The 25,961-nt window shown below is 39.7% G+C and overlaps 1 protein-coding gene and 1 pseudogene across 4 annotated transcripts in view; both read right to left on the reverse strand.

Annotated features, from left to right (window-relative positions):
• LOC147865763 (cytochrome P450 716B1-like) overlaps window positions 1-13,172 on the reverse strand; it is a 48,864-nt gene extending 35,692 nt beyond the window's left edge. The window contains exons 1-3 of one of the 3 annotated variants that reach the window (XM_087316130.1): window positions 12,111-13,172; window positions 11,815-12,005; window positions 11,231-11,716 (exon numbers count right to left, since the gene is read on the reverse strand). In XM_087316130.1, coding sequence (XP_087172256.1) covers window positions 11,417-11,716; window positions 11,815-12,005; window positions 12,111-13,089 — 1,470 coding nt within the window. In that variant the 5' untranslated portion in view covers window positions 13,090-13,172 and the 3' untranslated portion in view covers window positions 11,231-11,416. Of the gene's footprint in view, window positions 1-11,230; window positions 11,717-11,814; window positions 12,006-12,110 lie in introns of those variants that run through there. The other 2 variants (XM_087316128.1, XM_087316129.1) reach the window with 2 other exon arrangements.
• Window positions 13,173-22,392: 9,220 nt separating this feature from the next.
• LOC147865766 (gibberellin 3-beta-dioxygenase 4-like) lies at window positions 22,393-25,648 on the reverse strand (annotated as a pseudogene). Its single transcript, XR_015529578.1, has 5 exons — window positions 25,349-25,648; window positions 24,719-24,939; window positions 24,561-24,667; window positions 23,191-23,539; window positions 22,393-22,620 (listed from the first exon to the last, which is right to left on the reverse strand). The product of XR_015529578.1 is annotated as a gibberellin 3-beta-dioxygenase 4-like (transcript).
• Between the last annotated feature and the right edge of the window lie 313 nt (window positions 25,649-25,961).

Consider the following 25,961-nt stretch of genomic DNA (forward strand, 5'->3'; position numbering starts at 1 on the left):
ACTCTCTCTCGTGGACATATAATCAAAAGATCCGGAGACACGAATGCTCGGACGTGGATGTTTGTCGACACGAGCGAAGGAACAACGTGAACACACAAGAGGGAGATTAAAATACGATTAGCGATGTAACACGAGATTAATACTAAACGATCTTGTATTAGGGAAAATACACATGAGTACATACATAATAAGGTTTCCAAATTGCAAAGGGAGGGGTTTTAAAAGTGGCAACTTTCAAATTTCAAATTGGGGTAGAGTTCTCGTGCCACTCCGTCCTCTCTATGAATGATCAACATGATGGCATGATAGCTTGACGCCTTCTTGTTACCTCCACCAAACGAGCTCGAAAATACCAAAGGTGTTACGGGCATGACCATATAATATCACGTGGTGAGAATTTACCGTAGTATTCTATACACGTGGATAAGTGTGACGGTTAAACGAGAGTGTAAAGAAGGGGATGATTACTTTTAATCCTCAGGATTGAGACAACCCATTAGGCCAGGTATGAACTTGCCTGGGGGCCTTGGGTATCGTTATAAATATGAGGCCTAGCTACCCTCATTTTATCATCTTTTGACTACGTCAAGACTCTAACGTTGTGGTGGGTCAACTCTTGTAGCGAGCGCGCCGCACCAAGTACGACTAGACACCACGGCAGTGGTATGGGACGTTGATCAAGGCTCGAGTCCGTCTCGATCCCTTCGCTCGGGGGTGGTCGGGTGGATCGACGCCCTTCTTTCTCTCTCTATTTTCTTATTTCATATATCTTTTATCCTTATCATATACTTACATTAGATCATCGCTCTAACATTTGGTAGCAAAGCTTATGTTCTAATGTTTCTTTTGTTGGTTTTTTTCTTCCTGATTGATGGTGATTGATTGACGTGTGTTCCCGGGGGCTTCACTGTCAAAACTTGTATGATAGCACGTGAGTTCATCAAAAGGGGTTTAATTTAATCAGTGAGATACAGAATATATATATATAAGGGTATTAATAAAGATTTGAAAATATATTTACATAAGGGTATTATCAATTATGCTAGAAAAAAAATTTACATAAGCCCATGAAATATTAGATATTTCAATGAGATAGTAAAGAATATACAAACAATACTCAAATTTGGAGTAGCATACATACATACATATACCTACATTCAAACATTACATCCATGAATATGTATATACATACATTACACCCATTTATACATGCATACTGACTAAACATATATATGTCGAAATATGTATTACCATGTGTAAATATGTACATACACATACATACATGTATTACATACTACATACATATTAGAATCGGCCATATATATTGACATAGGAGTATACATAATACATACATAAAAATTACATATTACATATATACATACACATTCTCACAAACATATTTTATATATTACATATTACACACATATATTATTATATACAAATGCAAATATACAAACCAAACACAAAAAAATAAAGTACATATTATATATACACATACATACACATATACACACATTCCATACATACTATACAATACAATATATACATACATACATACATACACACACGAACATACCACACATCACACATGCATACCACATACATGCATATATATGTACCTACATTCATATATTGCACATCACACATGCGTATATACCTGTACATTCAAACATTACATCCATGAATATGTATATACATACATTACACCCATTTATACATGCATAATGACTAAACATAAATATATGTACAAATATATATTACCATATGTAAATATGACATACACGTACATACATACATTACATACTACATACATATTAGAATCAAGTTTCAACCATATATATTGACATACATATATACATGTAACATAATACATACAATAAAATTACATATGACATACATACATACACAAATGCATATATACATACAAAACACAGAAAAATAAATTACATATTATATATATACACATACACATACATATTATTACCTAAGGCTACATATTATATGTATATTAATCTTCATACTTACAAACAAGTTACATATATTACATATATATAAACGTGCACACACACATAAATAAATTAGATATTACATAGCATATAATCGATACCTATTACACAATATACAAATTTACACATACATAAATTACATATATACATATATAGATATATTACATATGTAAATACATATTCCACATATCACCGTATATATAGATTATACTGGACCATACAAACCACAATACTTACATACACACACACATTAGGTATATGTATACTTACACATACATTGGATATATACATGCATATTACGTACATATTACAAACATACATCCATATACTAACCATATACATACTAAACATGAAAATATCCCAAAAATATTCATACATTTACATACATATGACCACATACACACATACATATACATACACATACATACATTGGATATATACATACATATTATGCACATATTACAAACACATTCATACTCATTGAATCATGTATATTGACAAATACATATATGCATACACATACATACATACATATTCCACATATCACCATATATATACATACATATGCCTACAATGTTATAAGTCTTACAAGCATACATCCATACACATATATACATATATACATACATTACATACATGCATACACATAAATACGTTACATACACATACATACGTACATTACATATGTACATACATATCATAACAAACTACAATACATACATATATACATAAATATTACGAACAAACATCCACACACTCATGTATGCATATATGCATATGCCATACACTATACACATACAAACATACATACATTACATATTACATATATACATAATACACGTATGTACATTCATGCATGTACATACATACATTGCATATGCATATATTACAATCACACATTCATATACATTGAGTCATGTACATTGACATATGGATATATGCATACACCTACACACACATGCGCGCACACACACACACACACACACACACACACACACACACACATACATACATACATACACACACACACATACATACATAAATACATACATACATACATACATACATACACACACACAACACACACACACACACACATACATACATACATACATACATACATACATACATACATACATACATACATGCATACATACATACACACACACACACACATACATACACACACACACACACACACACACACACACATTACATATGGATATATGCATACACATACATACATTACATATGTATACACATATGTACATTTGTACATAGACATACCTATATTCATTTATACATTGCTACATATACATACATTAGATATATACATAAATATTATGCACATATTACAATCACACATCCATACACATTGAATCATGTACATTGTCATATGGATATATGAATACACATATGTACATTTGTACATAGACATACCTATATTCATTTATACATTGCTACATATACATACATTAGATATATACATAAATATTATGCACATATTACAATCACACATCCATACACATTGAATCATGTACATTGTCATATGGATATATGAATACACATACATACACAGATAAATTACATATGTGTATATGCATACACATATGTACATTCATACATGGACATACATATATTCATTTATATATTGCTACATATACACACACATATATACATTAGATATATACATAGATATTATGTACATATTACAATCACACATTCATATACATTGAATCATGTACATTTACATACACAGATAAATTACATATATGCATACACATATGTACATTCGTACATGGACATACATACTCATACATGACATACATGACATATGCATACACATATGTACATTTGTACATGAATGTTTGAATGTTATGTTTAGTATGTATGTATGTGCACGTAATGTATGCATGTATGAATGAATGAATATATATATGTAATGTATGCATAAAATATGTATGCTTGCATGAATAAACATGAATGAATGGTTGTCCCCCCCCCCCCCCCCCCCCCCCCCCAATCACATAGAATTTAAATCTTGTAAAAATGGTTACACTAATGACAGGATATCTTCTTTAAAATAAAAAATTAAAAAAAAACATGAATGAATGGATATATGAATGTACATATGTGTATATATGTAATATGTAATGTATGTATATTTGTATGTGTATGCATATATGTGTGTGGATGTTTGTTTGTAATATGTATGTATGTGTATGTAAAATTAATGTACATATATATGAGGGGTATGAATGTTTAAGTTAAACTATAAAAGCGATAAGTTATAAAAGTGAAAACATTCTAAAGAAAAAATAAAAATAATGTGGGAGAGGGGTTTGAATGAGAATAGGAAAAAATGGGTAAGGGGTAGGGCTAGAAATAGGAGAAAGTAGGGGAGGGATAGGGCTGAAAATAGGAGAAAGTTGGGGAGGGATAGGGCTGAAAATAGGAGAAAGTTGGGGAGGGGCAGGGCTTAGAATATAAAGATTTTTACAAGGGGTGAGTACATAAGCCGGTGACAAATATAACACCGTGCTACCATGTGTAGTCCCGGACATATGAACTACAAGAGAAAGAAAGAGATATAAAAGGGAATGCATCGCTACTAAATGTAGTCTCATGCTTACAAACAATATATATTATACATACACATACATACATATTACAACAAACATCCACACACACATATATGTATTATGCATACACATACACATACAAATATACATACATTACATATTACATATATACACATATGTACATTCATATATTCATTCATTCATGTTTATTCATGCAAGCATACATTACGTGCACATACATACATACATACATACATACATTCGTTCATACTAAACATAATATTCAAACATTCATGTTTTTTTAAATTTAGATTTTTGCCGCCTCCTCCTTTGCTTTACCTCCTCGTCTCTCCTCATTGTTGTCGCCTCTTCTCCCCTTGTTGCTTCTGTCCTCATTTTGCCGCCTCAGTTCTCGTTTTGCTGCCGCCGCCGCTCGCCTTGTCGTGCTGCTTTTGCTCACCATTATTCTCTGTCGGGGCTGCCACAAGTACTCTACAAATATTTTACAAGTACACATAAATACAAACATCATACATAAACCAACACATAAATTCTTAGACTTACATACACTCACGTACATACATACATACATAAACACACACACACACACACACACACACACACACATACACACACACACACACATAACGTATACAATCCAACACACAAGCCATACATACAATATATACAATAAACGAAATTAATACAATACAATACAATATGTACATACATACACACATACCTATATACACTGACTTACATACACATTTACACATAACACATACATACAATACAATATGTACACACACACACACACAAACATAACACACATCACACATGCTATACATACACAATAAATGCAATTAAATACAATACAATACAATATGTACATACATATTACACACATACCTATATACACATGCAATACAATACCTACACACACACACACACACACACACACACACACACAACACATGCATACCACATACAAACATATATGATGTATGGAACATACATACACACACACAAACATAAAACACAACAGACATGCATACCACATATAAACATATATGATGTATGGAACATACATACACACACACAAACATAAAACACAACAGACATGCATACCACATATAAACATATATGATGTATGGAACATACATACATACGCACACACAAACATAACAAACAACACACATGCATACCACATACAAACATAACAAACAACACACATGCATACCACATACAAACATATATGATGTATGGAACATACATACACACACACAAACATAAAACACAATAGACATGCATACCACATATAAACATATATGATGTATGGAACATACATACATACGCACACACAAACATAACAAACAACACACATGCATACCACATACAAACATATATGATGTATGGAACATACATACACACAAATCACACATGAATACCACATTCACAATGCACACATACACACATATATATGATGTATGGTTATATGAAAAGTGATAGGTGGGTCATTCTATTTGTAGATAATGGATGAAGAATCTATTATTGAAGTGTTTGAACATGAGAGGGATGATGAAGATAAACCTTTGGGCATTGTAAGTGTGAGAGGAACTCTTACATATGCAAAGATCCGAGTCGAAATAATTGAGGACGATATATTTTATGAACCATTTTCCTTTGTGTACACAAAAAATAATATTTTGAATGGGAAACAAGAAGAGAAAAAATAATGTTACGACTTCATATGAGTCTATCCATGAAACTAAACATAAGGTTAATTTGTTAGTAATTTCATTATTGATATGCATTTTGGATTGTTTCACATCTGCTCTTTGAGATATATATATCAAGTTCAAGATTGTTTTATTGTAAATTACATTTTTTTTTTATCATGCTATATTCTTCATATGTCTCAATAAACTAAAAAAAAACTTATATGCGGCTTATGTATGTTATACCTCTAGTGTTTTTGGTAATGTTTCCTAATTGTGTGTGCATTACTTTGTACTTTACATATTGTGTTTTCAATCTATGTGGCACTTGATGAAGCATTTCTAGGAATTGCATATGATGTTTAATGTTCATTCATAATTTTGCGAGTCATCAATTGTACAGGTGGTCATCGATCCTTTCTAGGATTGGAAACTATGTGTGCATGTATATTTTATATGTAAGGGTATTTAAAATGGGTGGTTATCAAAAAATATATTGGTAGTAAGGGGTATTTTTATTAATCTTTTTTCTACAAAAGGGTCACTAAAATAGTAAAAACCATACGTATAAGGGGTTTATAAATGATGTCATGAACGCACGTGATACAACCGTCTTATATATAGTGGAGTCCCCGGGTTGTTTCCTAAGTGATTAATTTGGAAACTCATTCTTAGATGGCCCAAATCATTTCTTGTATGTCTCATCAAACAAACCTCATCCATGGAGAAACATCTATTCTATCAAAAGTACCTTTAAACAAACCTCATCAGAACTCCCATTGTAACACTTAACACATAAATCCTAATGATGTTGCACCATTCTACCTAACCATCACTACAAATGGTGGACATGATTTCTTATGTGCCTACATTGATCTTGTTTATCTTGGGTCACGCTTTTGGAAGTGTCCAACATGGAGAATTGTGATATTGCCATAATGCCTTTTAAGTGTCAAATGTATCATTGTCCTCCATTATTGAGCTTTTCTAACCCTCTTGATAGATCTAGCCTCACCGTTGCTCTCCTCTTGCAAACATTCCCTTGGTAAGTGTCCTATAAAACCACATTTAAAATAATGCCCATCAAAGGTGCACTACTTTAGCCTATACATATTGGTTTTCGACGTGATGGAGTTATCCTCAACATGCAAGAGGAGTGTTTTTGTTTTATATTCCAAAGAAATAATGCTCAATGTTGATTTTGTGTAATGTATCATGGAGGCAGTAACACTTTGCCCAATTCAACCAATGTTGAATGTAGTAAAAACAACATGGTTGAATGTGAAAACGATTGAAACCTTCTAGACAATGAATATCTAGCAATGTTATATTGATTTGACAATGCAAAGAACCATTCTTTGCTTCTCTCTCTCTCTCTCTATCTCTCTCTCTCTCTCTCTCTCTCTCTCATATTCACCAACATGTAACTGATGAAAATTTTCAAGGACAGGAGAGGACGATGACCATGGACACATCTGCACCACTCGGCCTCTCCCTCATTGTAGCAGAAAACCAAAGAACAACCAAATGCCCTTGGATATTGGGCCTCAAAGTCACTCGTTGTGCATAAGAAATTGAGAAGATAAGAGAATGTGAGTACACCTCCTAGAAGCTATGGTCGATAAACCTTTTACATCAGGACCGGGGGCCACACCCACATGGAAACCTGTTGACCTCCCGCTCCTTTTTTATAAACTTGGATGGAAATGAAACTAGGCCCAGTAAATAGTCATTTCCTTTATAGAATATGTTACACCATAATATGTATCTTTTGTACAATATGAGAACTCCTTTATCTATTGTGAAATGCACATAAGAGATCAAAACCGACCTAGTTAGCTTCTTACTTCTTACTCAATTTATAATTGATACAAAGCTACCCATTTGGGTTGACTTAGCTAAAAAGGGTGTGTTAAAAGGGTGGGTCGGCTTAGGTACATGCATCCTAAAAAGAGTGTGCTAAAAGGGTGGCACAAAGGAACACATGCACACCACATTTCGCCCCTGAGAGAAACAAGAGACTGAGGAGCAAGAACAGGAACATGAGCAGTGGCTTATTGAAGGAGGGGGAGCATCTGTTGGAGATAAAGCTCCCAAGTGGCACTATCCATGTTGGTAGGTTTCGAATGGACATCAATGGACGATTCTAGTGGGAGGTGAGGGTTACGCCCATAGAGTGCTTGAAAAGGGCTAATCTATGTCGACACCTATATGGATGTATTGTAGCGGTGGTTGACGAAAGGCAAGATTTGATCCCAGGTTTTGTGACATGGATCGATGTAAGCAGCAATCTCCTTCTTGAGGGTCTTATTGAGGCGTCTGGTGAGGCCATTTCTCTGAGGATGGTATGGGGACTTAAGCACCTGTTGGACACCTAGTTGAGCTGCAACGATGTTGACAACATCCCCGTGGAACTAGCGGCCCTGATCAGATAATAGTTGGACGGGGCTAGTGATGAAAAACGAGCTAGCAATTGGCGGATAGAGATCAATCCCTCCCGTGGACTAAGGGCCACCTGGACTTGGCTGAGGTGGGGGACAGGAGGGCTATCGTGTCGAAGGGGGATCGGGGGAAAGATCAATTGGCAGAGAAAGATCAATCCCTCCTGTGGACTGAGGGCCACCTGGACTAGGTTAAGGTGGGGGACAAGAGGGCTACCGTGTAGGAGGGGGATTGAGGAAACTCGTGAGACAAGAAGTTAGTGGACAACCTAAGGTGAGGAGGAAGAGGTGGATGCTTGGGCGTGGGGGACTGGTACCCCGCTTCTCCACCAATATGTAAAATGCACATAAGAGATCAAAACCAGTCTAGTTAGCTTGTTACTTCTTACTCAATTTATAGTTGATACAAAGGTACCCATTTGGGTTGGCTTGGCTAAAAAGGGTGTGCAAAAAGGGTGGATCGGCTTAGATACATGCATCCTAAAAAGGGTGTGCGAAAAGGGTGGCACAAAGGAACACATGCACACCACACTATGTTTATTTTACTTTATTTTATTTTCGATGGGTGGATACACATACAATTTTCAATGTAACCAATGGTCTTATGGGCCAAATTAGGTCTTAGAAGACGATAATCTCTCTCTCTCTCTCTCTCTCTCTCTCTCTCTCTCTCTCTCTCTCTCTCTAGTGAAAACATATTTTTTTATTAATAAATGTGACAAAAAAAACACTACACAATTGAGTGGTATCAAACACCTCTCTCTCTCAAGTGAAAACACATGATTTTATTAATAAATGTGAAAAAAAAACACTACAATGGCACCACAATTGAGTGGTGTCAAACACCTCTCTCTCTCTCTCTCTCTCTCTCTCTCTCTCTCTCTCTCTCTCTCTTGAAAACACAAGACTTTACTAATAAATGTGACAAAAAAAACACTATAATGCCACCACAATTGAGTGTTGTCAAACACTCCATAAAAGAAAGAATTTCGACTTGCATCAAGAAACAAAACTTCTACATCATTACTCCCAACTTCAACTTTCGTGGATATGGACTAACTCCAAGCCTACCATCGAATACAAAATTGTGGTGCATATCTCAACAATGTACTCTCCCCTCTTTCTCTCTCTACCTCTAATTCCATGCCTACCATGAAATACAAAAACATTACGCATATCACCGTGCCTACCATAAATTCTTGCCCTGATATTATCACGATTCACAACTATGCACACGCCTCTCTTTCTCTCTCTACCTATCTCTTTCTCCTTCTCTCTCTCATCTTAGTGCTTTACACTAGCATAAAATTGAGAGAATTGAAGTTCGATCCTTGTCATGGTGTATGTCCCATAGATTGCAATTAGCTAGCCTGTTATAGATATTAAAGATCTCTCTCTCTCTCTCTCTCTCTCTCTCTCTCTCTCTCTCTCTCTTATACACACACACACACGATTAAGGATATCTCCATATGGTCAATGTAAACCTTGAATTAAGGATACCTCCATATGGTCAATGTAAACCTTGAATTAAGGATACCTCCATATGGTCAATGTAAACCTTGAATTAAGGATACCTCCATATGGCCAATGTAAACCTTGAATTAAAGATATCTCCGTATGGTCAATGTAAACCTTCACTAGAGAGCGTTCTAAGATGTCAAGGTGACTCCTTTGGTCAGATGTCCCATACAACTCAAATTTCCTTTGCAGTTGTAGTCTATCCTCCATTGAGATCATCAAACACCAACTCATTTCTCTTGCTCTACATTCTACGCCGGACCTAATAGCTAATATAGTCAACCACTAATTTATATGATGGGCAAGTAAAATGGTGATTACAATTTCCGCATCAACAATAAGACCAAGGGGCTTAACTAATTGAGCTTATAGAATTTGTACATGGCATTCTCACAGATATGGACGAAGATATTAACATCCTACGTCTAACATCTTAGGTAGGGGTGCAAAGAAAACCTAAATCCTAACATGTATCAACAAATCACGATAGATGATCATTATTTGAACCAAAACAAAAGCATGGATAAATTGTCTTATGGCAGAGATGGTTTGACTGGGCTAGGTTTAAGCTCCAAAATCCGAAAGCGGTTTCACTGGTCTTCATGTTCTTTTTATGCTAATTATTTGAGCATGTATATTAGCTTTAAGAATCAATGGGAGAGCTTGCAAAACATCTTGAACATAGCAATATATGATTCCTTGCTTGCCGCAAATCATGAGGTTGAAATGTGTTACCACAAATGTACAAAAGAATTGCCTAAGTAAAAACAAATTATGCATAAAAGCGTTGCCTAAGTAAAAACAAATTATGTATATCATTAACTAATTCCTATGTATATACAAGGACGGCAAAGTGGATTAGAACAAATGGGGAACCACAAGCTTCAATAGGTGGTAACAAATGCATTAGAAATGGAGTGGTAATGTCACATCTTAAATGGCCATGGTTGATGGACTGCTTTGCGGACCATGAACTAATGTTTTTGAATTCAGTATTTTGTTCTCAACAATTTCAAGGCACATAGTTGACATTGATTTATCGATTGTCCAATGGCTTAGGGATATTTGAACCCAGTACCTAGAACTTAGACGTCACTTAGCTTGAAGGGGTCAATTGCTTCATCAAGTCCTATTTTTACAAATTGGAGGGCTCATGTGGTGCGAGCTTCAAGGACAATAGGGAGCCCTTTCACAGGGAATGGCATAGGGTCTACAACAACGGCTTCGTAGGGGTCCTTAAGAGACCACGAGAAATGCGTCACGAGGTGATGGATGATTACGAGAAGTTCCATGCGTGCAAACTCGTTGCCCGGACACATCCTCGGGCCCCCGCCGAACGGGACGAATGTGAACGGAGCCGGGCCCTCACCTTCGAAGCGCGACGGATCGAACCTCTCCGGCTCCCGGAAATACTTCGGGTTCCGATGAGTCGAGTGCACAGACCACATTATCTGTGTGCAGGAAAAATAACAACCAAATGCATGAATGATATGGATCAGATCTGATCAGATTAAAGCTTCCATGGAATTCATGGAATTCTCTCTCTCACCTTCCATGATTTGGGGATCCTGAAGCCATCGAAGCTCATGTCCTCCTCCTGTGCCACTCTGAATGACCCCTGTGCTGGCGGCACCAGCCTCATCGATTCCTGCACTACTCGCCATGAAAGCTTCATCTTCTGTAAATCTCCCCAATTCAAGAGCTCACCGGGGGCCTTGCTCGCCGTGATCTCCTTGTTCTCTGAGAAATCACCACCAAAAACACATACAAAATCATCAGACTTTATGCGGTGCCCTGATCAAGAAATGAGAATGATTTTGGGGTGGGGCAACAAACAAAACCTACCTCTGTAAACCTCATCCATTATGTCGGGATTGGATGCCAGATATTTGCAGGCCATGGTGGCTACAGAAGTGCTGGTATCATGGCCTGCGAAGAGCAACAGGAGGATGTTGTCCTTGATGGCCTCATCAGAAAATGATTCTCCTTGCTCATCTCTATAGTTGAGAAAGCCGGAGAGGATGTCCGGATGCTCAGTGACAGAGCCAGCATCCATATCTCTCCTTCTCTCGTCGATCCATACCTGCAACTGCTTTCTTATCGCGTCAGAAGCTGCCACCGCTTTACTATATCTGGTTCCTGGGATGCAGATCGGCAGCTCAAAGAGGCCTTTCACCATGGTTTCGAAGGGAAGAAGGAGCATTTCGTGATCTTCTCTGTCCTGTCTCCCAACAAGAACCTCACAAGCTATGGAGAACATGAGCTTCTTCATGAGCGGGAAGAGAACGACTTCAGATCTGCCATCGAGATGCTCCTGAATGAACCTGACGAGGATGCCATCGATGCTTCGCGTGTACCTTTGCAGGGATTCGGGGCGCAAGAACATCATGAGAGCGTTCCTTATACGTGTAGCATGCGGTCCGACATGGCCGATCAGGGATTCAGTCCCCAGAACAGAGACGATGCTACGGGGCCATGAGGTGTAGATGTTAGAGAAGGCTTTCCTGTTACCAGAAGGGCTGGCCAGGACTACTGTCGGGAAGGTGATTAGGTTCGTCTTGAAGGTCTCCCCATGGCTAGAGATGCGGTCATGGAAGAATCTCCAGGGAACCCCTCTTCTCTGTGTTCCGAGGTACTCTCGGGTTTCACCGAAGAAAGGGAAGCCGAGACGACCTGGAGGTAAAGGAGGACTTCTCCCTTGCTGGCCCTTATGTTTCTTGGTTGAAGGTCTCCATAGCTGCCGTAGCCCTCCTATGAGGAATAGTAGAGACAGAGTTATCCCAAGGATGAGCTCTACAGGGATGCTGGAGGTCAAGCTCGCCATAGCCAAGCTTCAGCAGAAAGTAGTTCTTCTTCTTCTTCTTCTTCTCCAGTGATAATGATGAAAGCTTCTTTAACTGTTATGCTTTCTTTATCTTCTTCCTCCTCCACATTTTGTGCATTTGCCGAGAATCAGCAACAGTAATAATGAAAATTGAAGGCCATGATTGTGATAAAGCATTTTTCTTTGTCTTCTTCACTTTAATTCCTCTTCTTCTTCTCCGCCATAGCCAAAAGCAGACAAAGATTCAAAAGATTTGTACATCAATTGTCTCTTCCTGTCGCACTGATTAGCATAATCACGAGCAAATTACCTTCTTCCGCATGCATCCAAAATTGGGCGGGCCCCCTATGCTTCTGAGAAAATGCCACTTATGGAAGATTTATATGACACAGGGCATGGCATAGTCCCATGGATTAAATGCCAATCATACTACTTTCCTTGGCTTCATGTGACACAGCGCATGCATGGCATGGTCCCATGCATAGTACGTAATATACATACTCGAATGCATTCGAAAACAATTCGTTTTCATACGAATGAAAACGAAGGAATTCGAAAATATTCGTTCTTCATACGAATGCAAACGAAGGAGTATGTTATGAAAACATTCTTATGTTTTTTTTTTACCGTTTTAACTTTTTACCTTTACTTTCTTACCTTCAAAAAATTTTACCTTATAATAAATAATGAATACAGAAGTATATGGTACTTCAAGGGTGTTTACTATTCTCGAATGATTGAAACACCCATGGTATGTATGGTTCATAGTACATACTATGGAACTCCCGTGGATTGGCATCAACACGGGGCATGGCATGGCCCCATGGATTGGATACCAATCTTAATACTTCCCTTGGATTGATATGATATAGGGCATGGGCATGGTCCTATGAATTAGATGCCAATCATAACACTTTCTCTGGGGGATTGATTCCACATATAGAGACCTGTTCTTATTAGAGCCATAAAATTGGGGATATGTTTAGAACTAATCAATCGATTGGAAAAAGGCCTTGAACGAAGAAATTTCCCGATTGTCCGGATCATACTTTGGCGACTTCCGAAAATGCTTAGGACTAACTAACTAGACTACGAATACTTCCGAGAACACCACACATATGGCACAAACTAGCTATATGAGATTGCTCTACATCTATGCTTAATTGAATGAATCCTTAGGTATTACTTTAAGATCTCACTCTCTCAATCCTACAATCCCCTCCTTTTAATAAAGAGTTTAAAACTCTTAATACACACTTTAGAACTTACCAGCATTCTTAATCACTTAAATGAGACACCAAAATAAGAAAGGAAATGACAAAAGAATCACCAACGGAATATTCATAATAATTGAAACATTCTTCACTTGGCCGAAGCTTTAAAAAAGACGGGTCTCTCTCAGATTGGTTAGAAAGTGGGGAGAGTGAGAGAGATATTTTATGTTGCTCGACTAATGGAAATTGTTTTCATTTTTCTTGACCTATTGGAGATTGCCCCAAAAAGTGGGATATGCTCAATGCCTTTGTATTTCATGGTAGACATGGAAATCAAGCATATCCACAAAAGTTGAAGGGAGTCTTTGTGTGGACAGTGGCAGTTTGTTTTTTTGGACAAGTCAAAATTCTTTCCTCAATGGAATGTTTGTCTTATTACCTACCTATTGGTGATTCACTATGCCCCAATGCCCATTCACCGATGAACCCACTCAATTATGGTACTATTACCATTTGCAAAAGGAGAAAAGCACGAGAAATACCAAGTTTTGTAATAGGTGAATATTTAGTTGATGTTATCATCGGAAGAAAACCATGGATCAAGTGAAGTTAAGCTCGAATGATGAGCTAACCATTTGAAGAATAAGGTTTAGGGTTCAAACAATGTTAAGCAATGATAAGGGGAAATGGTGAGTTATGATCCACAAGTTACAACAATGAAATAATCGAAAAATATGAGCATTTTGCTAACATCAAACGCCTTTGCATGGATTAAGTGCATGCTAAAAGAAAAGGCATTGGTGCAAGCCAAAAGAGGCACCACTATTTTTATTCAACATGGGAGCTCCTAAAACTGAACCTTTAACATCAAACATGAACTTGAACCAAATTTAGCTGAACCATTTGAAACCATTCAAAACAAATCGTTAAAACCTAAATTGTTCAAAATGAAGCGTTTAAACCGTAGCTGTTCAAACCAAACCACTTGAAAAAAGTCAAACTTAAACCGAACTACTCACAACATATTTAGAACCAAAGCAAATAATCAAGCAATTATGTCTACCCTTTCAAGTTGTTCAAACAACACTAAACTAATGCCTTCACTTTTTTCTAAAATTAAAATTAAGATTTCACCAATAAAAAAACTTGAAACTATATAAACAGAACAAGATAAACTTGAAAGAGAATAATCTGTAACAACATTGAACCGAACCATTTAAAAAACTAGGAAATTGAACTAAACCGATACTATTGTTAAGGATCTCTTAGAGCTAAGGATAATTTCATGGGGGTATGTTCTAGCTCCTAAAACTGAACCTTTAACATCAAACATGAACTTGAACCAAATTTAGCTGAACCATTTGAAACCATTCAAAACAAATCGTTAAAACCTAAATTGTTCAAAATGAAGCGTTTAAACCGTAGCTGTTCAAACCAAACCACTTGAAAAAAGTCAAACTTAAACCGAACTACTCACAACATATTTAGAACCAAAGCAAATAATCAAGCAATTATGTCTACCCTTTCAAGTTGTTCAAACAACACTAAACTAATGCCTTCACTTTTTTCTAAAATTAAAATTAAGATTTCACCAATAAAAAAACTTGAAACTATATAAACAGAACAAGATAAACTTGAAAGAGAATAATCTGTAACAACATTGAACCGAACCATTTAAAAAACTAGGAAATTGAACTAAACCGATACTATTGTTAAGGATCTCTTAGAGCTAAGGATAATTTCATGGGGGTATGTTCTAGCTCCTAAAACTGAACCTTTAACATCAAACATGAACTTGAACCAAATTTAGCTGAACCATTTGAAACCATTCAAAACAAATCGTTAAAACCTAAATTGTTCAAAATGAAGCGTTTAAACCGTAGCTGTTCAAACCAAACCACTTGAAAAAAGTCAAACTTAAACCGAACTACTCACAACATATTTAGAACCAAAGCAAATAATCAAGCAATTATGTCTACCCTTTCAAGTTGTTCAAACAACACTAAACTAATGCCTTCACTTTTTTCTAAAATTAAAATTAAGATTTCACCAATAAAAAAACTTGAAACTATATAAACAGAACAAGATAAACTTGAAAGAGAATAATCTGTAACAACATTGAACCGAACCATTTAAAAAACTAGGAAATTGAACTAAACCGATACTATTGTTAAGGATCTCTTAGAGCTAAGGATAATTTCATGGGGGTATGTTCTAGCCATTTTAACTTAATATTGGAGCCAACATATGGGGTTAATATTTGCAATGTAGTCTTTGGTTTTCCTATTTGCTATCCTATTCTCCTTACACCAATTTATCATTTGGGTATCGATTTCTATGCCCATGTGATCAAAAGTTAGGCCAAGTCCAAATTATTTGTGACATGTGGACTCCCCTCTAGGTAAGCTAGTGATCAAACAAACATATTGGTTACGGCAACAAGATTTTATCTACTATCCAAATAAATAGATAATAAATCCACCCAAACTTGTAAAACATGTTGACTTGGATCAATTCACTTATTTGATTCTTAAACTTGATAATAGAAGTATGTAGTTGCTTCACCTGAGAGATTCGAACTCTCGCAAGGAAACCCCATGTACTTAGCAAGCACACACCTTAACCACTTATGCCTCCTTTAGAAAAATCCTCCTTTGGAAAAATCTCACTTATGCCTAAGGTAGTCCTAGTTAGATCAAGATTTTATCAAAATGCCAGCAACTAATGGGGACTTTAAGGCCTCAAACCCACACTTCAACTCTCATTCCCAAAATTTTCTATTTCAACTTCTCAAAATTTCGGCCAAGCTCTCTTTAGCATTCCACTATCAAACAAATAACCAAATAGAGCTTTGCTAGTCTCTTCTTCCCTGTTCTCACTTGAAATTGTTTCTATTGTAGAAATTTCATTCCTCACTAAACCTAGTCTATGGTGTATGAGAGCTTCCATGTGACTATTAAATTCATAACAGTTCAAGGTTTGTTGGAACTTGGAGTTATACCTTCCTTTGTGAACTTCCCACTTTATCGTCAAACTATGAGTCTGATGCTTTGCACTAGGTTTAGGGTTTAAGGTTTATTGTCAAGAAATGCAATCCTACTCCTTTCAACTACAACTTGGGACCCCCAATTGTATTTTTTATCAATTGACAAATCTTAATAACTTTACAAATCCTTCATTTAATAAGCTAGGGTTGCAAAAGATCATCAGAGAGGAGTTTTCAAATTTGGATATCAACCAACAAATTTCGTTGATGTTCAAATTCAAAACCATGTAATTCAAACCATAAGGCTTTTAACTCCTAAATAATCAGTTGTATTGTGGTGGTCACATGGACCACACCTAGATTAGGCCCCTACCAAGCCCCATGCACCACACATAGACCACACCCAAATTAGGCCCCTACCAAGCCTCATGCACCACACCCAAACTAGGCCCCCACCAAGCCCCATAATTAGTAGAGCTAATTGGAGCGGGAGAACACCCTCCACGCTAAGAGAGAGTCTATAAAATGTAACTTGAGACATAATGAAATGGAGGCTATTCTTGAGAGCATTTCACATCTTGGTGGAGAAGACGGGCCAAGCCACCCCAACTCACGACCCCAACAACGCCCGCCACGATGCAACACGACAACAACGACGGCAACGCAAACTCGATGAATCCGGAATTCCTACAACACAATCAAGGACACCAGCCCACATCGCCAATCGACCAACTGGTTCAAGCTCTGTCCAACATCATTTTACAAGTTAACCATACTAACCAAGCCATGTTGTCCTTTCTTTCAGCACGATCCGAGCCACAACAAAATCTCCCGGACTCTCGAGTTCGCCCAAAACCGTTCTCCGGCCTACCATCGGAAGACGTCCTCTCTTGGCTGGATCATTTCGAAATGGTGGCCAGTTACCACCAGTGGCCACACCCTCGGAAGGCAATGGAGATGAAGACACTCCTCGAGAATATCGCGGCAACATGGCTTGTACAACAACCCGAAGAGACACGCAACGACTGGGATCTGTTACGGGCAGCCATGATTCGGAATTTTGCTCATCAAGACTCCCGCCAGACGGCCCTACAACAACTTGAGTCAATTACCCAACAACCACGCGAACCCATCACCCAGTTCGCGGTTCGTTTTGTGCAGATCCTACGCCGGGCTGACGCCAACATGTCGGAGGACATGAAGTTGTTTTTTTTCTGGCCGCCGTGTACGCGATCAAGGCCCGACGACACTACACGAAGCCATCCTCACTGCCCAACGCATCGAAGCTGCAGACGCGCACGACATGCACACACCAGGTAATCTCAGTCATGATCATACAAACACTATACCAGCCGTCACTCCCATGGACATCGACATCCAGAACGCGCAATTACGTGCCAAGCGTGCATTGCCCGAACGAGACAGCCAGGGACGCCCCAAATGTTTCTACTGCAACAACTATGGCCACATTCGGCGTCACTGCCGAAAGTGGCAGAATCACCAACAGAAGCAGAACGTCCAATTGGCTGACGCTGCCTCCCTCTCTGAGCTCCCGGAAAACTAATGCGCGGGGTGCCGCAGGGAGAGCCGCCCCCGCACGTCCACGTCTCCACGTCCTCAACTTCTCCCGTTTCTCCCACGATCGAGCCGCCCCCGCACGTCCACGCCTCCACTTCATCAACTTCGCCCGTTTGTACCACAATCGCCCGCCTCCAGCACACGACCCAAGAAGTTCTCCTCGACTCCGGCAGCAGCATCTCTTCCATCAGCGCAGATTTAGTCACCCAATTACAACTTCCCACGAGCCACGCACCGCCCATTAAAATCCTCTTCGGCGACCAACAACGGGTGTACCACTCACATACGCAAGTCAGGTGCATGCTCACCATTAGTTCCGCCCAGATCCACCATCGTTTCTACGTCCTCCCGCGCCAGTTGTTCCCAATCACCTTGGGATGTGATTGGTTCCTCCATAGTCGAGCCTGTCTCGATTTCTCCGCACAACAGCTCATCCTCCCAAATCACATTCCGATCGCGCTCTTCACTACTCCGCGGGATACCACCCACATCAGCAACACACAGTACCTGATATCACCGGCGGAGCGCATCAACGACATCAGACGGCTCCTCGCCACCTTTCCCTCGTTGTCTACACCACCTGTAAAACCTCCCTCGATCCGTTTTCCGATTCACCACACGATTCCTACAGGCAACGCCCGCCCCATCAACGCAGCTCCCCGACGTCGCTCGCCTCTCGACCACGAGCGCATCGACAACGCCGTCAAAACTATGCTCCAACAAGGGATTATCACACCTTCCAAGAGCGAGTGGATCTCGGAGCCACACATGGTAAAGAAAGGGGATGGTTCTTACCGCTTTTGTGTCGACTTCCGACAACTGAACCATGTCACCACCCATGACCGATACCCTCTCCCTCGTATCGATGACCTCCTCGACCAGCTTGGCAAATCAAAGTACTTCACCTCCCTCGATCTAGCCTCCGGATATTGGCAGATCCCGATGAATCCTCACGATGCCCACAAAACTGCATTCCGCACTAGGAAAGGCATTTTTCAGTTCACACGGATGCCCTTTGGCCTATCTGATGCGGGGAGCACATTCCAGCGAATGGTTAATGCCATCTTCGATGATCTCATCACCCGCTGTGTCGTCATCGTCTATCTAGACGATATTCTGGTACATACAAGCACTTGGGCAGAACACCTTCAAGTCCTTCGGGAGGTCCTAACTTGTGTTCAACGCTATCGATTGCAGTTGCAATGGAAGAAGTGCCGATGGGGTAGTACGTGCCTCCGCTTCCTTGGGTACGTCATCTCCTCCGACGGAATACAAATGGACCCGGAGAAGACAGAAGCAGTCCAAAAATTCCCACGCCCCAGCCCCACCACAGTCAAGCAGCTTCAACGCTTCCTCGGCCTCCTCACGTTCTCTCTTCGTTTCATCCCACGGCTAGCCGACCTGTCAGCCCCACTACGCGCGCTCCTACAAAAAGACGCACCCTTCCTGTGGACCGAAGCCTGCGAATCCAGCTTCCTGCAGCTCAAGAGAACACTCCAAGCCTCTGACCTCCTGGCCCACCCTGATTTCATGAAGCCTTTCCATCTGCAGACGGATGCCTCCAATGTCGGCCTTGGTGCGGTCCTGCTCCAATCCGACGACAACGACCAACTCCGCCCGATTGCCTACATCAGTCGGTCACTTACCAAAGCCGAACAAAATTACTCGACAACTGAAAAAGAGTTCCTCGCCATCGTCTGGGCATTCCATCGTTTCCACCCATACCTTCACGGATCAAATACATCAGTCGAAACCGACCATCAGCCATTGCTCTCCCTCATAAAGAAGGCTCATCCACCCGGCCGCTTACTTCGTTGGGTTTTGGCGCTACAGGATTACACATTCACTCTGCGCTATCGCCATGGTCCACAAAACATCGTCGCCGATGGATTATCCCGCATATCCTTTCAGGCGAACCAGATCACCTCCAACACAATCGATTTCCCCATATCCTCGTCCCAAATGGCCAACATGCAACAACACGACAAACAAATCCAAGATATCTACCACCGCCTACGAGCTGAACCGACATCATCCCTCACCAAGCAATTCATGATCCAGGATAATGTCCTACTTTTTTGTCAAGTAGGCAAAGAACCCCGAGTCTACGTGCCTGAGCAACTACGCCAGTCTTACCTTCGTTTCTTCCACGATCACCCGTTGTCTGGCCACTTGGGTTTTCATAAGGTGCTCGACAAAATTCGTCGCAAATTCTATTGGCCTGGGCTACGCCACGAGGTCGCCTCCTACATCAAAGCATGCAACTTATGTCAGGCCATCAAATCACCTCAAGTGGCTCAAGGCCTCTTACATTCGATACAAGTTCAAGCTCCATTTGAAATCGTCGGATGGGACATTATGGGCCCCTTTCCCGAGTCACAAGGAGGGAACAAATTCATCCTCGTCATCACCGAGTACTTGACGCGTTGGGCTGAGACGGCCGCTATCCCAGATGCAAAGGCTATGACCATCGCCTCCAAACTATTGGAAAAAACCATCTTCCCCCACGGTTGCCCACTCCAAATCTTGTCCGATCGAGGACCCTAGTTCAACGGTGAGCTCCTATGCCTCGTTTCAACACAACTAGGAATCCAACAGTTATTCACGTCACCCTACCATCCGCAAACGAATGGGTTGACAGAGCGCCTCAATCGAACCTTAAAACAACAAATCTCAGCCTACATCGATCCGCTGCACTCAACCTGGGACCGAATCTTGCCCTTCGTTACGCATGCCTACAACACAACTGTGCAAGCCTCTACCCGCATTAGCCCATTTCGGGCCCTTTACGGAAGGGACCCGCGCTTACCCCCAGAAGTGGCAGTCCCGCAACCAACCACACGACTCCACGCTGACGCAATGTCTTGGTGGTCCCACCTACAACAACTCCAGCCCCTCCTCCGCAAAGCCATCACAAGCAACCTGCACCAGGCACAACTACGCCAAAAACGACAACACGATATAGGCCGTGTCGACCATCAATACCACGTCGGTGACAAAGTCCTCGTCTACTTCCCCATCCGTCGTCGCGGTCTCAGCGAATCGCTCATGCACCGATGGATCGGTCCCTTCGAAGTTCAAAAGCAGATACGCGACACTACATACCTGCTCCGCCGCGCCTCCAACAACCGCTCTACCTTTGCTCACCAGTCTCGCATGAAGCCCTTCCATCAACTACCACCGCCCCCGCCCACACTCATGCCTACGCCCACGCCCGTATCATCCCCCTGTCTGGAACCGTCGTCCACGCCTCGTCGCGCTTCGATTGCACAGTAACTTCTTCTTTTTTTTTACAAGGGGGAATTGTGGTGGTCACATGGACCACACCTAGATTAGGCCCCTACCAAGCCCCATGCACCACACATAGACCACACCCAAATTAGGCCCCTACCAAGCCTCATGCACCACACCCAAACTAGGCCCCCACCAAGCCCCATAATTAGTAGAGCTAATTGGAGCGGGAGAACACCCTCCACGCTAAGAGAGAGTCTATAAAATGTAACTTGAGACATAATGAAATGGAGGCTATTCTTGAGAGCATTTCACAGTATCAATTGAAGCAAAAACTTCAGCTCGATATTTGGATAGAGCCATGCTCTTAAATTTGCAAGGCTAGCTTTTCAATGACTTTGGAAATGGAGCTAAGATGATGTCTAGATTGGGGTTACAAAAATAGCCAATAGAATATCGTGATGCCGTAGTATTTAAAACGACTCGATGCATGCCACTCTTCAACTCATCATTGCTCCATACCTGTACAACAAGAAGACATTAGTAATATTAGAAATTGACATTAACTACATAATAAAATATGCATGGTGCATTCTATTATATTGCTGATAACTTGATGTTTAATTGCTTGCTTTGGAAACTTGATCTAGAGATACATGGATATGCATGAACAACACATTTTTATATCTTAAAACTAATATCAAGGTAGATATCACCTAGTACACCATTGTAACGATTTGATGCATAATACTATTTGATACATGGATGTGCATCAACACCATAGTTTAACATCTTAAACTAATATCAAGGTAGATATCACCTACTACACCATTGTAACAATTCGATGCATAATACTATTTGGATCATTGAACTTATGAAATTATACGTAACAATATTACTTTCCATTCTACATTAATTTTACTAATATTATTTACGATAAGCCTCATGTTGTTTGAAAGCCTTCTCTACAAAGATGATGTGATTGTCATCAATATCAAGGCACGGTGTTACATGATATATTGAATTAATCTTTGTACTACATGGATATATACCTTATTCTTTATCATGCACAAAAGTTGTAGTGCAACATACCTGAAGTATATCACCCACATTCACAACTAATAGGTCAGAACGAGGAAGAATGTTTATCCATGTTCCATCTTGTTGGACTTGCAAACCTCCAATCTCATCTTGATATAGGATAGTAAGAATGCAAACATCGGTATGGGGAATTAAACCAAGGGTCTTGTCTGGTTGAGGACATTTACGATAGTGGTTTATCTTCAAACCAATGGTATCTTCGCCACCATGTGCGACATGACTCTTGTATATGTTTCTAAATTCTTCATCTTCCTCAGTAATGCCAATCCCTTTCAATAACGACACAACCAACTTCTCCGCTAATGCCGAAAAACCCTTTGTGCAATCTTCAATTGCTTCACTATAATAATAATAAATCATCATTACCTTATGACTTTCACATTTATGAATTCTAATAGCAATTTTTATTAAATAAGATATCATGTTCATAATGTCAAGATAAAGCCATAGTCTTGATGCTTGAGCTTGTTAATTCAACAAGATAGAGCTAATATTATATGATATGCCACATTCTTAGCTTCAAATATAGGCAAGGCTTCACCTTTGTGTGCAATTTCATATATGAAAGATCCCACTTTTCCTTATGTTTTGATTCTCTCTAGAGTACTCAAGGTTACCAGCTTATGAAGGAAGTCATTAGCCCTACAATATTTGACAAATTAATGAAGTTTGGATGTGCCTCTATGCAATAGCATTGGGAGAGCATTTCCTACTATCATTGAACCTAGCTTGTTATGATGTGGATCACTTCATAATGGTCTATCTTAATTGTAATATGATCAAGGTTTCGAACCCATGGATATTTCTTATTGAATTTAACCTAATCATATATATATATATGATGTTGATGATCTACAATCACTCTTGAGAAGCCAGTAGCAAGATGATGAAAAACATAAAAATCATTTAAAAAGTATCTAGGGAACCATTTGAAGAGTTTCAGTCCTTGTAACTTCTAAGAAGATGACAATGATGGTCATTAGCTAATTAGAATTGTATGGAATGGGGCCCAAAACTTTGGACCGGATGTTGGGCCTTTGAAACATTTGGAATATTCCCCAATGATTCTCTCTAAGCTGATAAACCGATAAGAAACAAGTTGTCATCAGGAAAGTTTTGGAGTTGATTGTGAGGAGAAATGTAGGAACTTTCATTTCGGAATTCTCGAGCATTAGTGTTCTGGATTCATCTCGCTAAGATCTTTTCAGTAAGAGTTATACGCTACAATTCTAGTAGAGGATCCTTGAACCCTTTGTCGATATTCTCGCATTGGCGGGGAGACGTCTTACGTACTTACAAAGGCCCAATTTCGGGTCACAAACTTGGGTAAATTCTAAGGGGCGAGAATAGAGAGAAAGAACCTGAATGAAGGGTCCTCGTGGCCGATGGGCGGGAGGAGAGCATCGATAACTCGTGAGAGACCGGCGACACGAGGAGCGACTCGAAGGAACTCGGACCGCCACTTGTTTCAAGCTCCGGAATCGTTCCCGGGCCCATAACCACAGAAGAACCTGTCTCACTGCCTCTCCCTGTTGCCCGAGAGCTTCCCCAATAGTCTCCCTACCTCGGCTTTCTTCTCGAATGGCAGATCGAAGAACCTTCGGCTGTATTGTTGAAGTGTTCGGAGGGATCGGAGCGGTACTCCATGGTTTGCCACTTGGAAGAATCCGGTGCTTCTCGCTGCTCTTGTTAGCTCTTTGATTGTCGTCGATGATGACCAAGTTTTTGATGCTGATTCATCTGGATATGTGTAGATCATAAGCCAAACAATATATGGGAGATGATGGTGATGGTTGATTATGTGACCTATGCTGACACCATGGAAACACCATACATAAGAGCAAAATGAACCTCCATGGAAACAGCATATTCATCTGATCTATGCTGACACCATGGAAACACCAGACATAAGAGCAAAATGAACCTCCATGGAAACACCATATTCAAGAACACAATTGATAATCATGATATGGTGAGAGCACCACAATAAAAGGCACCATCTAAGGAAAGAAAACAGAATGAAGAGCACCACAAATCTGCCTCAATAACATTCATGTGATCTATGTTTGGGGGTTCAGCATAATCTGTAAAATCTCGGCAACCATTAAATGCTTAAGAAGCTCAATAGGTTCCTTAATATCTTGCTTACCAAGGTGCTGAGGATGTGGTGTCAGAAGAAGGGGTTGCAAATCAATGATGGGTATGTCATTGCTCCTGGTATAGTCATCAAATGCAACATGGGGCCTTATGATTTCGTCTTCCCATTCGAAATCTCGAAGTGTTAGCTTGCCTCTCTCATAGCAAGCTAGTGTATGCTTGTCCAATACTTCCTCAATCTCCATATCCATATCCATATCTCTCTCTCTCTCTCCTTCCTTCTACTCAATTATGTGATTGAGCTGACCAGAGAAAGCAATGAGTTGTTTACTTATTTATGAAGTGTTTGTGTATATGTTGTGTCTAATCTTATCTCTTGTCCATCAGCTTCGAAAAACTTTGGGCGGGAGCCGAATCGAGTCGAGCCGAAAATCCATAATGTATGTATAGGAACCTACTTATGTAATTTCTATAAACTTATTAGCATATTATCGGAAAAAAGAAACATTCCCCCAAAGAGGGGCTTGCTCCCAAGATGAGGTTAATTCATGGGTGCCTTCTATTCCATTTACACATGGTGTGTGTTGCGCCACATCTCGAAAGTTTGGTGCATCACCCACTTTGTGGTGGACATCAAACATGAGTGGAAATGTAGATACTAGAGC

This window comes from Azolla caroliniana, unplaced genomic scaffold (genome assembly GCF_043228905.1).
Source record: "Azolla caroliniana isolate FFs.n. ecotype wild unplaced genomic scaffold, voAzoCaro1.0.p SCAF_3, whole genome shotgun sequence".
Taxonomy (NCBI): Eukaryota; Viridiplantae; Streptophyta; class Polypodiopsida; order Salviniales; family Salviniaceae; genus Azolla; species Azolla caroliniana.